Here is a 14,324-nt window from a genome sequence, read left to right on the forward strand (position 1 = left end):
GAATCACTTCCTGACTTTCATAGAAGTTTATCATCTTTCTGCCCCTTTCAGTGCAGTTTAGTCTCTGTATCAAGTTGATGGTTTGTTCCTTTGACTTCTGATTTATCACAACCAGGCAAAATAGGGAACTGGTGGCTCTTTCTAAGAAGGGAGGAAGGTGAAGCCCGCCACTCAAAGTGGATGAACCTGATTGGTGGGGTAATAAACTACACAATGGGGACCCTTAATGTCAGCATTATAATGTACTTTGTCCTTTAAAGAGGATTCTCATTTTTTCTCCAGCTCGGTGTTGGCTTTGAGTTCTCTCAGGGAGACAGAAGAGTTTATCCTTCCTTCTTCCGGATTAATACCAAGGAATCTGCTCAGTGTGAAGGTTTAGTCCAGCTGCTCCTGCATTTCTACTGGAACTGGGTTGGGCTTGTGGCCCCTGACAATGATAATGGAGAACGGTTTCTCTCATCTCTGATGCCAATGCTGAAGGAGAAGGAGATTTGCCTGGCCTTCGCCGAAATGATGACATCTGAAATTTCTGCTACCTCAGATTCTAAATTAATCCATATTTTCAATACTTGGTCTAAACATGAAGTGATTATTATGTTTGGAGACTCCAATATTATTGTAAATATATGGAGAATTATTGAGGTTAATAAAATGCTTAGAAATGCATCATTTCTGAATGTTTGGATCTTTACATCCAGTTGGAAATTTAATGTACATTCTCAATATTTGTCAGACTTTGTAAAGTCCTTCCATGGGGCTTTGCATTTTAAGGACCACACAAGAGATGTCTCAGAATTCAGCCGTGTTCTCCTCTCTTTGGACCCTTTGAACCCGCAAGGCGATTTCTTTCTCCGTGTATGGTGGGAATGGGTCTTTGGCTGCAGCATCCTCAAACCAGACGATATCCCTGCAGAGGGGGAAAAACTATGTACAGGAAAGGAGAATGTACAGAATCTGCCATCCTACCTGTTTAAAACAAGCATGACAGGTGAAAGCTACAATATCTACAATGCCATTTATGCTCTGGCACACGCATTGCATGCAGTACATGGATCTGTAGGGCGACCAGCCATGCTGAGACTTGGAGAGAGGATCTCAAATGTCCAGTCGTGGCAGGTAATTGCTTTAATTTATTTCTTCAGTTCTTTAGAAAGGAAGCTCCCCATGTGTATTTTTTGAATTACTGATTAAATATCTGTATGGTATCATATCACTGCATCTGAAAGCAGATGAAAACAGCAAATATTTAAAGGAAAACAATAATACTGTGGGCGTTCAGCAAGGGTGGGCTGCGGGGGGTTCGCCGGGTTTCAGGAGAGCCCCTAGCTAAGATTCTGTGCAACTCGGAGAACCCCCAAATCCCACTCCTGGCTGGCCCGTCCCCTCCCAGGAGTCCCCACGCAGCCCCTTTGGGATGCAGGTGAGTTCAGGGTGCACGCGGAGGCTCAAGGAGGGTGAAAAACGGGCCTTCTGGAAGTTTGGGAAGGCCGTAAATGGGCCTGTTTCCAGCTTGCAGAGAGCCTGCAGAGTGCGGGGAGGCCATTTTCACCCTCCCAGAGGCTTGAGGAAAGAAATAACTAACAGATTAGTGAAATATAGAAAATAGGTTTATAGAATTAAACATGTTAAGAAGAGGAGTGTTATGGTAATAGAGATATTATATATACTAATAAGATAAGAATAAGATAAGAATAGAGAATTAATACGTAATGAACATTGATATAAATTTTAATTGTTATTGCACAAGATATTTGTACCCAGGCGACACACCGTTAAATGGAAGATGAATTGTATGTACTTTAAATAAAATTACAAAAAATTACAAAAAAAATAATTAACGGATGGAAGATTGTCAAAGGAGACCCAACCTAGAATTAAGGAAAAATTTCCTGACAGGGAGAATAATTTGAAGCATAGAAAACTAACTGCAGAAAAAGACCTATTGGTCCATTGAGTCTTCTCTTTGAGTTTATTCGTTTTTTATTTCTTTTTGATTTATTTGTTTAATCATTTAATTGTTCTTTATTTTTATTTTTTATTTTATTTCTAATTTTTGTCAGATGATGTCTTTATCCCAAGTGAGTTTAAACTCAGTTACTGAGGACTACCCACCCACCCCAAACCTCTGCTGGAAGTTGGTTCCATACTCCACTACTCTTTCTCTGAAATGATATATTGAAATCTTTGTATGTGGATATCATTCTCATGAAACTGCAGTTAAAGAAGGCATGATACAAAATGCCCAACTTGAAAGAGAATAATTTGAAGTTGTGAGGAAGTACTTAACAATTGGGTGTTACTCCTGATTGTTCAGATCTCCACTGAGGAAAGTCCTTTAGAGTCTCAGATATATGCAAATCTCCTAAGATGGTGGCCATCACACAATGATAGAAGCCATTGGGGCTTTCAGCCAATTGCTCCAATTTCTGAGTGTCTCTTTTCTTTCAGATTCTTCCCTATTTGAGGAATGTCCAGTTCAACAACAGTGCTGGAGATGAAATCTCCTTCTCAGAAAATGGACTGGGATCTGCTCGTTATGACATTGTCAACTGGGTTCTCCTCCCCAATGAATCTTTTGTCCCCGTGACAGTTGGACAAATAGATCCAGGGGCTCCCCCAGGCCAGAATTTCACCATCAACTCTGATGCCATTGTCTGGGCAAGAAAGGTGAGCTGGAAGGTCAAATAAATTCAGCAAAGGACTTATTCTTTTCCTGGGATGCAAAACATCATCCTAACTGGGAAACAGGTCTACTGAATCAAAACTTTGGCCAACCATTTGATGAAAAATCTGTTTTGCATGTAACATATTTGAGATCAAAAGAGGTTGATATTAGAAAGACATTCTGCTTGAAACCCAGGATGCAGTTAGTTGGGTTTAGAAATGTTATACCTCAATTTGCAAGCCTCCTTTTGCATGCCAAGTCCCAGTTCCAATCTTCAGCATCCATTGGTAGTTTGGACTAGTCTTAATGCCCTTGTAACTTTTCCTGGTTTGTGCTACGTGCTAGTTAACCATATCTTTTGAAGACATACTTATGATGGATACGGAAATGTTCGAATGAATAAATGAAGCAAATTGGTTGCTTAGGCCAGTGGTCCCCAACCTTTTTTGTACCAGGGACCAGTTTCACGCAGAAACACTTTTTCAAGGACCGGGTAGGGGCGTGAAGGTTCCAATAACAAAAATCTGTCACCGCATATTACACAGAGTGGGTGTGGGGCTTGTGAATCACCTGTTGCGATGAACCCGTAACTCATTTTGCGAGGGCTAGCTTGCATTGCTGATGCAGGATAAATACGCGCCAAAGAGTCAAGCGCGGAAGTTAGGCAAGGGCAGAAGTGGTTGTCTTACAAAATAAGGCTCCGGGAAGCAAAAACATATTTTTATATATATTTTAATCACGATTATTCATTCTTTGCGGCCCGGTACAAAATGATCCACGGACCGGTACTGGTCCGGGGCCCAGTGGTTGGGGACCCCTGGCTTAGGCCATCTACAATATTTCTCATTTTTTGTGATGTCTCCCTTGGACAACTCCTCTGATTCAAGAGCATGTGGGGCAGAGAAAAGACAAGAGCATCCTGGGATTAATAGATTAATAAATCCTGCTAGTGGCTGGATTTATTTGCAACAGTTCTGAGGATGGGAGAAGGGAATTGCCAGGGACATTAATGAACTTTCTAAAACACACTTCTGTGTATGTGTGAGTAGGGCACGTATTTTTCTTTTCTCTTCTAGAAGGTGCCCTTTGCCAGGTGTGGCACCAAGAGGTGCCAGGCAGGAGAGAGGAGAAGCGTTCCAGAAGACAAGGAAGTTTGCTGCTACCAATGTGCTCCTTGTCCAGAAGGGGCCATTTCTAATCAGACAGGTAAATCGCACTTTAAACGTTGATCTTCCAGGATGAAGGAAGCCATTCAGTAGAAACAAATATCAACTTATTTGTCATTTTTGGCAGATTACATTTTTCAACCTATTCATACTTTTCAGCAGAAACTCTGAGTTTATAAATCAAAATTGTCCTGCCCCTCTCAATTCCACCCCCAAGCCACCTTTCCTGCTCCTCATGCAGGGTCATTTCAGGGCCCAATTCATGTGTTCCCTACTAGACTTTCTACTCCTTCTCTTTACAACCCATTCGGAAATCCAGCTACCAATCTTTTCATAAAGGAGAGGAGTGTGAGTGTCAAACTTTAATGTTTATTATTTCGGGTGTTTTTCTTCTGTCAGACCTATCAGTCTCCCTGGAAAATGATAGGCCCATTGGAGAAAGAGAAGATCTATCTAGCTACAGTATGTCTGCCTGCCCTTCTCTGCAAAAAAAAGGCTGAGTGAATGAATAGATGTAAAATACAAAGCAGAGGAATTGAGCCAAAGGGCTGAAAACATCCTGTGCCTCTGGATGATGTATCCCCGGAGTTATCGGTATAAAAGGATGATTAGCTCTTTTTGATATATCACCAAATGTAAAGTGACTCTTGATTTCAGATGCAGCTTCCTGTGATCCCTGCCCAGAAGACCAATATCCCAACAAGGACAAGGTCCAGTGCATTGCCAAGAAGCTCCACTTCCTTGCCTATCAAGATCCCTTGGGATATGCTTTAGCTTCGCTCACACTTTCTCTGGCTGTGATCACTCTGGCAGTTCTGGCAATTTTCCTTAAACATCATGAAACACCAATTGTCAAGGCCAACAATAGACATCTCACCTACATCCTCCTGGTCTCCCTCCTGCTCTGCTTCCTCTGTTCCTTCCTCTTCATTGGTCGACCCAGGAAGCTCACCTGTCTCTTTCGACAAACTGCCTTTGCCATCCTCTTTTCCCTTGCAGTTTCCTCTGTGCTGGCAAAAACTGTCATGGTGGTTCTGGCCTTCATGGCCACCAAACCAGGGAACAGTGCAAGGAAACTCTTAGGAAAACCACTGAACAACTCCATTGTCATTGCCTGTCCCCTGGTCCAAGTAGTTCTTTGTGCCACCTGGCTGGGAACCTCTCCCCCATTTCCCAACTTTGATTTCCACTCATTAATTGGAGAAACCATCTTGGAATGTAATGAAGGCTCAGCTTCAATGTTTTATGCTCTCCTTGCCTACCTCAGTTTCCTGTCCCTTGTGAGTTTTATCATGGCGTTTCTGGCTAGGAAATTACCTGACAGCTTTAACGAAGCCAAGTTCATTACTTTTAGCATGTTGGTCTTTTGCAGTGTTTGGGTCACTTTCATCCCCACCTATCTAAGCACCAAAGGGAAGTCCATGGTGGCCATGGAGATCTTCTCCATCTTGGCCTCTGGGGCTGGTCTCTTGGCTTGCATCTTTTTCCCCAAATGCTTTGTTATCCTACTGAGGCCCCATCTGAACTGTAGGGAAAATATGATAAGGAACAAAAATCTCTAACTAAGACAGTTATAAGAAAGATATTTATTTCTGAGACATGATTAATATCTGATAACATTTCTAAAACATGATAGCAGAGAAGGAGGAAGAAGTCCGTTAAATAATGCCTTGGCCTTATCTTGTGCTGAAACTGGTTACAATAAACATAGGTTGAGTGGGGTGATCTAGAAATTCAATCCATCCATTAATCTACTCTTGTCAGCAGGAATCATGTGACCTTTTTCACCTCATATCTTCCAGTTGTCCCCAGTAAAGCCCATTGCCCCATGTAGAATTAAGAGATAGTGTTAAATAAACGTTCTTTCTTTCAAGAGGGATATTTTCTCATTTTATTTTGTAATGAAATATTTTACAATTTTAGTCTTTCCAAGGGTTGTATTCCAGTGTTTCTGAATATATACGTTTCTTTCCATAGCCTCCTGTGGATTGTAGAATTCTCTGCTACTGTTCCTTTTTTGGTGGTAGATATTAACTTCTCAATCTATTACCCAATTCTGCTGTGATGCCTCTTCAATTGGTAGAGTTTAGGGTTGGGATGAGGAAATAATATCTCTATGCACACATTGCTTTAACTATCCCTTGTGCCATGGCATATCTCAGAATAAGGGAATAACAGAACAAGAGAATAACGGTGTGACAGAATAAAAGAGTAAGAAGGAACTTAGAAGTCTTTCAGTCCAACCCTCTGCATGACATTTGGCTCCCCTCTCTTTCTTGAAGGTGACCTGCACAACACGAAAGGAAACAAATTTATCTCAGGTATAGGACTTAGGGTTGCAAAATGCCCCCCACCGCAGCTTGGTTGGGTTTTCTGTATGGAACTTCATCACAAGGCAATTGGCTTGGATGTTCTTACTTTTTACCCAAGGTGCCTCTGATAAGAGGTACCCCTTCCACTTGATTAAATATTGGAGTTGTCTCCTGTGCCACCTTGAATCAAGGATTCACTGCACTTCATAATGGGTTTGGCCTCCTATGACCATGGGGTCTGGGGCCTCAGGGTGGATCTCACCACGGGTTTTAATAGGCTACTATAGAATACCAGGTGTATTTCCCCTAATAATCAGGGCAACTTGAACTGCACCGTGACTGGATTGATGATCATCACTATGGGGAATGGTCCCATGAAATTTGGCCCCAATTTCTTGCTAGGAAGTCTTAACCTCAGCAATTTGGCGGAGAAGTAGACTTCTCCCCCACCTGGAATGGCCATTGCAGGGCCCGGTGCTTGTCTGCCTGTCTCTTATGGCTCTGTGCTACTTTTGCCAATGCCTTTTAAACATTCTCCCAAGTTGCTTTCAGCAGATAACAGATAATCAGAGTTGGAAGGGACCTTGTAGGTCATCTACTCCAACCCCCTGCCCAAGCGGGAGACCCTACGCCATTTCTGACAAATGGCATCCAATCTCTTCTTGAAAGTCTCAACTGGTGGTGCTCCCACAACTTCTGAGAGCAACTTCTGTTCCATTGGTTGATTGTTCTCACTGTCAGAAAGTTTCTCCTTATTTCCAGGTTAAATCTCTCCTTGTTCAGTTTCCATCAATTATTCCTTGTCTGGCCTACAGGCGCTTGTGAAAATAGCTTGACCCCTTCCTCCCTGTGGCAGCCCCTCAAATATTGGAAGGCTGCTCTCCTGTCTCCCCTGGTCCTTCTCTTTACTCGACTAGCCAGCAATCCAAGTTCTCACAACTGTTCTTCGTATGTTTCAGTCTCCAGTCCCCTAATCACCCTGGTTGCTCTTCTCTGTACTTTTTCTAGAGTCTCAACATCTTTTTTATAATGTGGTGACCAAAACTGGATGCAGTACTCTAGGTGTGGTCTTACTAAGGCTTTATAGAGTGGTATTAGTACTTCTCTGGATCTTGATTGTATCCCTCTGTTAATACAATTTAGGATTGCATTAGCTTTTTTGGCTGCTACTGCACCCTGCTGGCTCATATTTAGCTGGTTGTCCACTAAGACTCCAAGATCCCTCTCACAGTTACTGCTATTGAGCCTGGTTTCACCAAGTCTATATGTGTACTTTTGGTTGTTCTTGCCTAAGTGTAGGACTTTCTAGTTTCTCTAGCTCTTGTCTTCTCTTCAGCCACGATCCTCGTGTTGGCAGCCTTCATCAAACACTGCAACACACCCATTGTCAGGGACAACAACCGCAATCTCTCCTACATCCTCCTGGTCTCCCTCCTGCTCTGCTTCCTCTGCTCCTTCCTCTTCATCAGGCAGCCAAGTCTCCTCTGTCTCCTCTGACAAACCACTTTTGGCATCATCTTCTCCACTGCCATTTCATCTGTGTTGGCAAAAACTCTGACTGTTGTGCTGGCCTTTATGGCTACTAAGCCAGGAAATAGGGCAAGAAAATTCTTGGGGAAGCAACTGATCGTAATCTTGGCTTGTCCCCTTGTGCAAGCAGCTCTTTGTGCCTCCTGGCTGGCAATCTCCCCCCCATTTACTAATTTGGACTTTCATTCTGTGAAGGGAGAAATTGTGATGGAATGCAATGAAGGTTCAACCACCATGTTTTATGCTGTGCTGGGCTACATGGGTTTTCTGAGTCTCATCAGTTTCACAGTGGCCTTTCTGGCCAGGAAGCTGCCTGACAGCTTTAACGAAGCCAAATTCATTACTTTCAGCATGCTGGTCTTTTGTAGTGTTTGGGTCTCCTTTCTCCCCACCTATCTGAGCACCAAAGGGAAGTCCATGGTGGCTGTGGAGATCTTTTTATTTATTTATTTATTTATTTATTTGACTTGCCAATTGTTTACAAGATAATAAGTATAAATGTATACATAGTTGTGAATACATGAAATGGATACATATAAGAAAAAAAGAAAAGAGAAACAATAGGACAGGGACGGTAGGCACGTTGGTGCGCTTATGCACGCCCCTACAGACCTCTTAGGAAAGGGGCGAGGTCAATAGTAGACAGTCTAAGGTTAAAGTTTTTGGGGTTTGGGGAAGAACCCACAGAGTCGGGTAGAGTATTCCAGACATTGACCACTCTGTTGCTGAGGTCGTATTTCCTGCAATCAAGTTTGGTGCGATGAACCTTGAGTTTGTATCTGTTGTGTGCTCTTGTGTTGCTATGATTGAAGCTGAAGTATTCATTGACAGGTAGGACATTGCAATGTATGATTTTATATACTATACTTAGATCGGACCGAAGGCAAGCGTAGTTCTAGGTTTTTCAAGGTCTAGAATTTCAAGTCTGGTGGCATAAGGTATTCTGCAATGAGTAGAGGAGTGGAGAACTCTTCTTGTGAAATATTTCTGGACTTTCTCAACTGTGCTAATATCAGATACATAATGTGGGTTCCAGACTGATGAACTGTATTGAGTATTGGTCTAGCAAATGTTTTGTATGCTCTAGTTAGTAGTGTGATAATACCAGAGAAAAAGCTACGTAAGATTAGGTTAACAACTCTTAATGCCTTTTTGGCTATGTAGTTACAGTGGGCTCTAGCACTTAGATCATTAGAGATGAGTACTCCAAGATCCTTGACAGAGTTTGATCATCAACAAGATCTTGACTATTCAGCCTGTATTTTATTTTCTGATTTTTTTTTGTCAATATGTAAGACAGAGCATTTGTTTGTTGAGATTTGAAGTTGCCATTTGTTTAACCATTCTGATACATAGTCGAGGTCTTTTGAAGGGTGGCAGTATTGTCTGTGGTGTTGAATAGCTTTACATCATCAGAGAAGAGAACGCATTGCTCTTAATATGATCACAGAGGTCATTTATGTAGAGTATGAAGAGAGTTGGTCCTAAAACATTGCCTTGGGGGACATCACTATTGACAGGTACTGGATTTGATAAGTACACCCCAATTTTGACCATTTGTTGTCTGTTTGACAGGAATGCTTCTATCCAGTTATGCAGTTGTCCAGAGATACCATAGGATTTTATTTTTAGGAGTAGTTTGTCGTGTACCACTGAATCAAAGGCTTTACAGAAGTCTATGTAGATTTGCCCTGTCTATTGCTTTGCCCTGGTCGAGTTGTGTCGTCCATATGTTTTTGCAGTGTAAGAGTTGCAGATTACAGGATAGTTTTTTCTGAAACCAAATTGTTTATTAGAGAGTAGGTTGTTTGTCTCTAAGTGAAGGATAATGGATTGGTTAATAATTGATTCCATGACTTTACAGGTGATGCAGCATAAAGGAGATTGGTCTGTAATTTTCAACTAGGCTTGGGTCTCCCTTTTTGAAGATGGGATGATGTGTGACCATAGTTTTGGCAAGGAGCTGGTTCTGAAAGACTTTTCAAAGATTATGCTTAGAGGTTCTGCTATGGCAGTGGATAGCTTTTTAAGAAGTAGGCACATATTCCATCTGGTCCAATAGATAGAGATGGTTTTAGATTGCACAGTGCTTTTTCAACATTGTCTTCTGTAAATCGATATGTATTAGATCATTGGTTATCTTCGCTAGAAATACTGGGCATGATCCATTACTGTTTACAAATACTGAGCCAAAGAATGTGTTAAAGATGTTGGCTTTAATGGTGTCATCATTGCAGTCTTTACCATTAGGTCCTTTCAGGGGTGGGATGGACCTTGAGTCTTTCAGTTTGTTGTTTACAAAATTGTAAAAGCACGGGTGGAATTGGTGTGTAGAAGGTTTTCCTCTTGTTTAATGTGATAATTGGTGCATTCGGTCTTTATCTGGTGGCATAAATTTTTGTATCGGTTTTTGAAATTGGCAATGTGACCAGATTTGTTTTTCCGCCAGAGTGATCTCTTTTTGGATTGAAGTTTCCTTATTGATATGGGTAATCTGCTTTTTTGTTTTGTTTTGGGAGTTGTTGTTGGTACATATAGTTTGATGACTCTTTTGACTTCAAGTAAAAATATGTTGTAATGGTCTTCAACAGTATTGCATCCAGTGAATAGAGATTGCCAATCAAGGGATGAGAGATCATTGTGTATAAGATCATCTTCTCCATCTTGGCCTCTGCGGCTGGTCTGCTGAGTTGTATCTTTCTCCCCAAAGGCTATGTTATAGTGCTGAGGCCAGATTTGAACAATAGAAGTCACCTCATGGGGAAAGTTAAGTAGGAAAGTAAGAAAATATATAGTCACTTCTGTACAGACCTATATAAAAGTTTTCACTCCAACAATTTTATTTATTTGTATTTTATTTGGTTTGTAAATTGCTTACAAGATTATATGTATAAGTAAAAACATACCTATGAATATATGGATACATATAAGAAAAATAAAAGAAACAATAGGACAGGGACGGTAGGCACGTTGGTGCGCTTATGCATGCCCCTACAGACCTCTTAGGAAAGGGGTGAGGTCAATAGTAGACAGTCTAAGGTTAAAGTTTTTGGGGTTTGGGGAAGAACCCACAGAGTCGGGTAGAGTATTCCAGACATTGACCACTCTGTTGCTGAGGTCGTATTTCCTGCAATCAAGTTTGGTGCGATGAACCTTGAGTTTGTATCTGTTGTGTGCTCTTGTATTGCTATGATTGAAGCTGAAGTATTCATTGAGAGGTAGGACATTGCAATGTATGATTTTATATACTATACTTAGATCGGACCGAAGGCAACGTAGTTCTAGGTTTTCTCGGTCTAGAATTTCAAGTCTGGTGGCATAAGGTATTCTGCAATGAGTAGAGGAGTGGAGAACTCTTCTTGTGAAATATTTCTGGACTTTCTCAACTGTGTTAATATCAGATACATAATGTGGGTTCCAGACTGATGAGCTGTATTTGAGTATTGGTCTAGCAAATGTTTTGTATGCTCTAGTTAGTAGTGTAATAATACCAGAGAAAAAGCTACGTAAGATTAGGTTAACAACTCTTAATGCCTTTTTGGCTATGTAGTTACAGTGGGCTCTAGCACTTAGATCATTAGAGATGAGTACTCCAAGATCCTTGACAGACTTTGGATCATCAACAAGGTCTTGACTATTCAGCCTGTATTTTATTTTCTGATTTGTTTTTGTCAATATGTAAGACAGAGCATTTATTTGTTGAGATTTGAAGTTGCCATTTGTTTAACCATTCTGATACATAGTTGAGGTCTCTTTGAAGGGTGGCAGTATTGTCTGTGGTGTTGAATAGCTTTACATCATCAGAGAAGAGAACGCAGTTGCTCTTAATATGATCACAGAGGTCATTTATGTAGAGTATGAAGAGAGTTGGTCCTAAAACATTGCCTTGGGGGACACCGCTGTTGACAGGTACAAAATTTGATAAGACACTCCCAATTTTGACCATTTGTTGTCTGTTTGACAGGAATGCTTCTATCCAGTTATGCAGGTGTCCAGAGATACCATGAGATTTTAGTTTTAGGAGTAGTTTGTCGTGTACCACTGGATGAAAGGCTTTACAGAAATCTATGTAGCTTGCATCTATTGCTTTGCCCTGATCGAGTTGTGTAGTCCATGTTTTTGCGGTGTAAGAGTTGCAGATTGCAGGATAGTTTTTTTCTGAAACCGAATTGTTTATTAGAGAGTAGGTTGTTTGTCTCTAAGTGGAGGATAATGGATTGGTTAATAATTGATTCCATGACTTTACAGGTGATACAGCATAAAGAGATTGGTCTGTAATTTTCAACTAGGCTGGGGTCTCCCTTTTTGAAGATGGGGATGACCGTGGCTTGTGACCATAGTTTTGGCAAGGAGCTGGTCCTGAAAGACTTTTCAAAGATTATGCTTAGAGGTTCTGCTATGGCAGTGGATAGCTTTTTAAAGAAGTAGGTACATATTCCATCTGGTCCAATAGATAGAGATGGTTTTAGATTGCACAGTGCTTTTTCAACATTGTCTTCTGTAAAGGAAAGGAAATACTGGGCATGATCCATTGCTGTTTACAAATACTGAGCCAAAGAATGTGTTAAAGATGTTGGCTTTAAGGGTGTCATCATTGCAGTCTTTACCATTAGGTCCTTTCAGGGGTGGGGTGGACCTTGAGTCTTTCAGTTTGTTGTTTACAAAATTGTAGAAAGTGCGGGTGGAATGGATGTGTAGAAGGTTTTCCTCTTTTTTAATGTGATAATTGGTGCATTCAGTCTTTATCTGGTGGTATAAGTTTTTGTATCAGCTTTTGAAGTTGGCAATGTGACCAGATTTATTTTTCCGCCAAAGTGATCTCTTTTTTGGATTGAAGTTTCCTTATTGTTATGGGTAATCTGGGTTTTTTTTGTTTTGGGAGTTGTTATTGGTACATATAGTTTGATGACTCTTTTGACTTCAAGTAAAAATATGTTGTAATGGTCTTCAACAGTATTGCATCCAGTGAATAGAAATTGCCAATCAAGGGATGAGAGATCATTGTCTATAAGATCATAGTTGCCTTTTTTGAAGTTATATTTGGAGATCACATCACTGTGTTGATTTTTGTGTGGACATATGTTGAGTCAAAAGTCAATCATGCTGTTGTCACTGTTGGAAAAGGGTTCTTTAATTTGTATTCCGTAAATTAAATTCAAATTATTGCAGAAGATGAGTTCGAGGCAGTTGTTAAGTCTAGTATTGTTGGTTACTAGTTGTTCCAGTCCCATATTTGTAACAGCATTGTAGAAGGTTGCATGTATGGGTTCAGTTTTACATTTGTTTAGGGTCCAGTTAATGTGAGGTAGATTGAAGTCACCAAGAAAGATAAAAGTGTGTGGGCAGGATGTTGCCCATGTTAGTAGTGAATTCAGCTTGTTTGCATGCTCGATGTCATAATCAGGGGCTCTGTAACATAGTAAGAATCAAAATGTGATATTTAAAGACAGTTCACAGACAATGGTCTCAGGAAGAGCAAGCTCTTGGGTAACTTGGATGTCTTTTAGATGTAAGGACTATTTATAGAAGATAGCAACACCACCTCCTCTACGGATTTCATGATCTGAACAGTAAACATGATAGTCACTTATTGTGGTAATGGAGTCAGGGAGAGATGCATTGAGCCATGTTTCACAGACAAATATGATGTCGAATTTAGCCATATTTAGTAAGAGGAGAAATTCAGGTATTTTATTCACAAGGCTTCTTGCATTGAGTATGTCCAAACAAAACAAGCACATGCTAGCTAAAAGTGATGTTCATTTTTGTTGAGTATCTGGCTGTGTATGAGCTATTTAGTCTGCAGGAATCCTTTCAATTTTATTCAAACATGCAAATACTTTAACCAGAAAGAACTCTTTATGAGTCTTATACATCCCTCCTTTTTATTCCATAAAACTCAGCCTTTAATTATTGTGTTTTGTAGTGTTGCATTAAATTTTCATCATTCGCAGTTCTTCTTATCTTGAGCAAATGAGCCAAAATTGTTACCACTGAACTTAAAATGTGCTAAGAGCTCCCATTGCAGGCTGGGAGGATTGATCATCCAATAAGGAGAAGGTCTATAACTTCTACCAATGCCAACCACAATTTTCCCCCAGGATCCCAGACTGGACATCCAGACCCACCTTTTTCAATCTTTACTTTTCATGAAATCAGCCAAACTGGTTCCATCTTAGCTACTGTGACCCCATCCTGAACTAAGGATAGAAAATCACTGGAGCTTGTTATGTGCTCTATTTTAAACTGTTCCTGATTGGATTGTCCTAGATCCAAAGACCCACCCAAAGCACTGGACCCTGGACAGGTGGATGTTTATGTCCCCCTATAAAAGTTGGGGAAATGCTTCTCTTGAAAAAAATATCCAAGATAGAAATGTGAAAGATATAAACATAAATCTGTGAGTTCTTTCTAGGCATATTGTCTTATATTTCTATCACTATGGATAATATACTACTATTACGTCCGTATTATATTATTCCACTACTATTAATATCCAACCGTGTTTTCACTCAGGTCCGTCTTTCAGTCTCTGGGATTATTTCCCCTCTTTATTAACGGGCAGTAGATCAAGTCCTGGCATCCTCCCAACATTGGCCTCTTCTGGTTTCTCCAGAGCAGGGGTGTCAAACTCAAGGCCTGTGGTCTGGA

General features: G+C 40.7%; 1 protein-coding gene across 1 annotated transcript; it reads left to right on the forward strand.

The window, feature by feature from the left end:
• The first annotated feature begins 499 nt into the window (after positions 1 to 499).
• Positions 500 to 5,393, forward strand: LOC148128583 (vomeronasal type-2 receptor 26-like). Its single transcript, XM_087948779.1, has 4 exons — positions 500 to 1,116; positions 2,449 to 2,667; positions 3,742 to 3,871; positions 4,489 to 5,393. Exons 1-4 carry the CDS (start codon positions 511 to 513, stop codon positions 5,391 to 5,393), a joined length of 1,860 nt encoding a protein of 619 aa, XP_087804905.1. The 5' UTR covers positions 500 to 510.
• Positions 5,394 to 14,324: the final 8,931 nt, after the last annotated feature.

The sequence above is a fragment of the Notechis scutatus genome, unplaced genomic scaffold (assembly GCF_049901735.1).
Source record: "Notechis scutatus isolate UNSWTSFEM ecotype Mainland unplaced genomic scaffold, rNotScu1.2 NSCUSCF19, whole genome shotgun sequence".
Lineage (NCBI taxonomy): Eukaryota > Metazoa > Chordata > Lepidosauria > Squamata > Elapidae > Notechis > Notechis scutatus.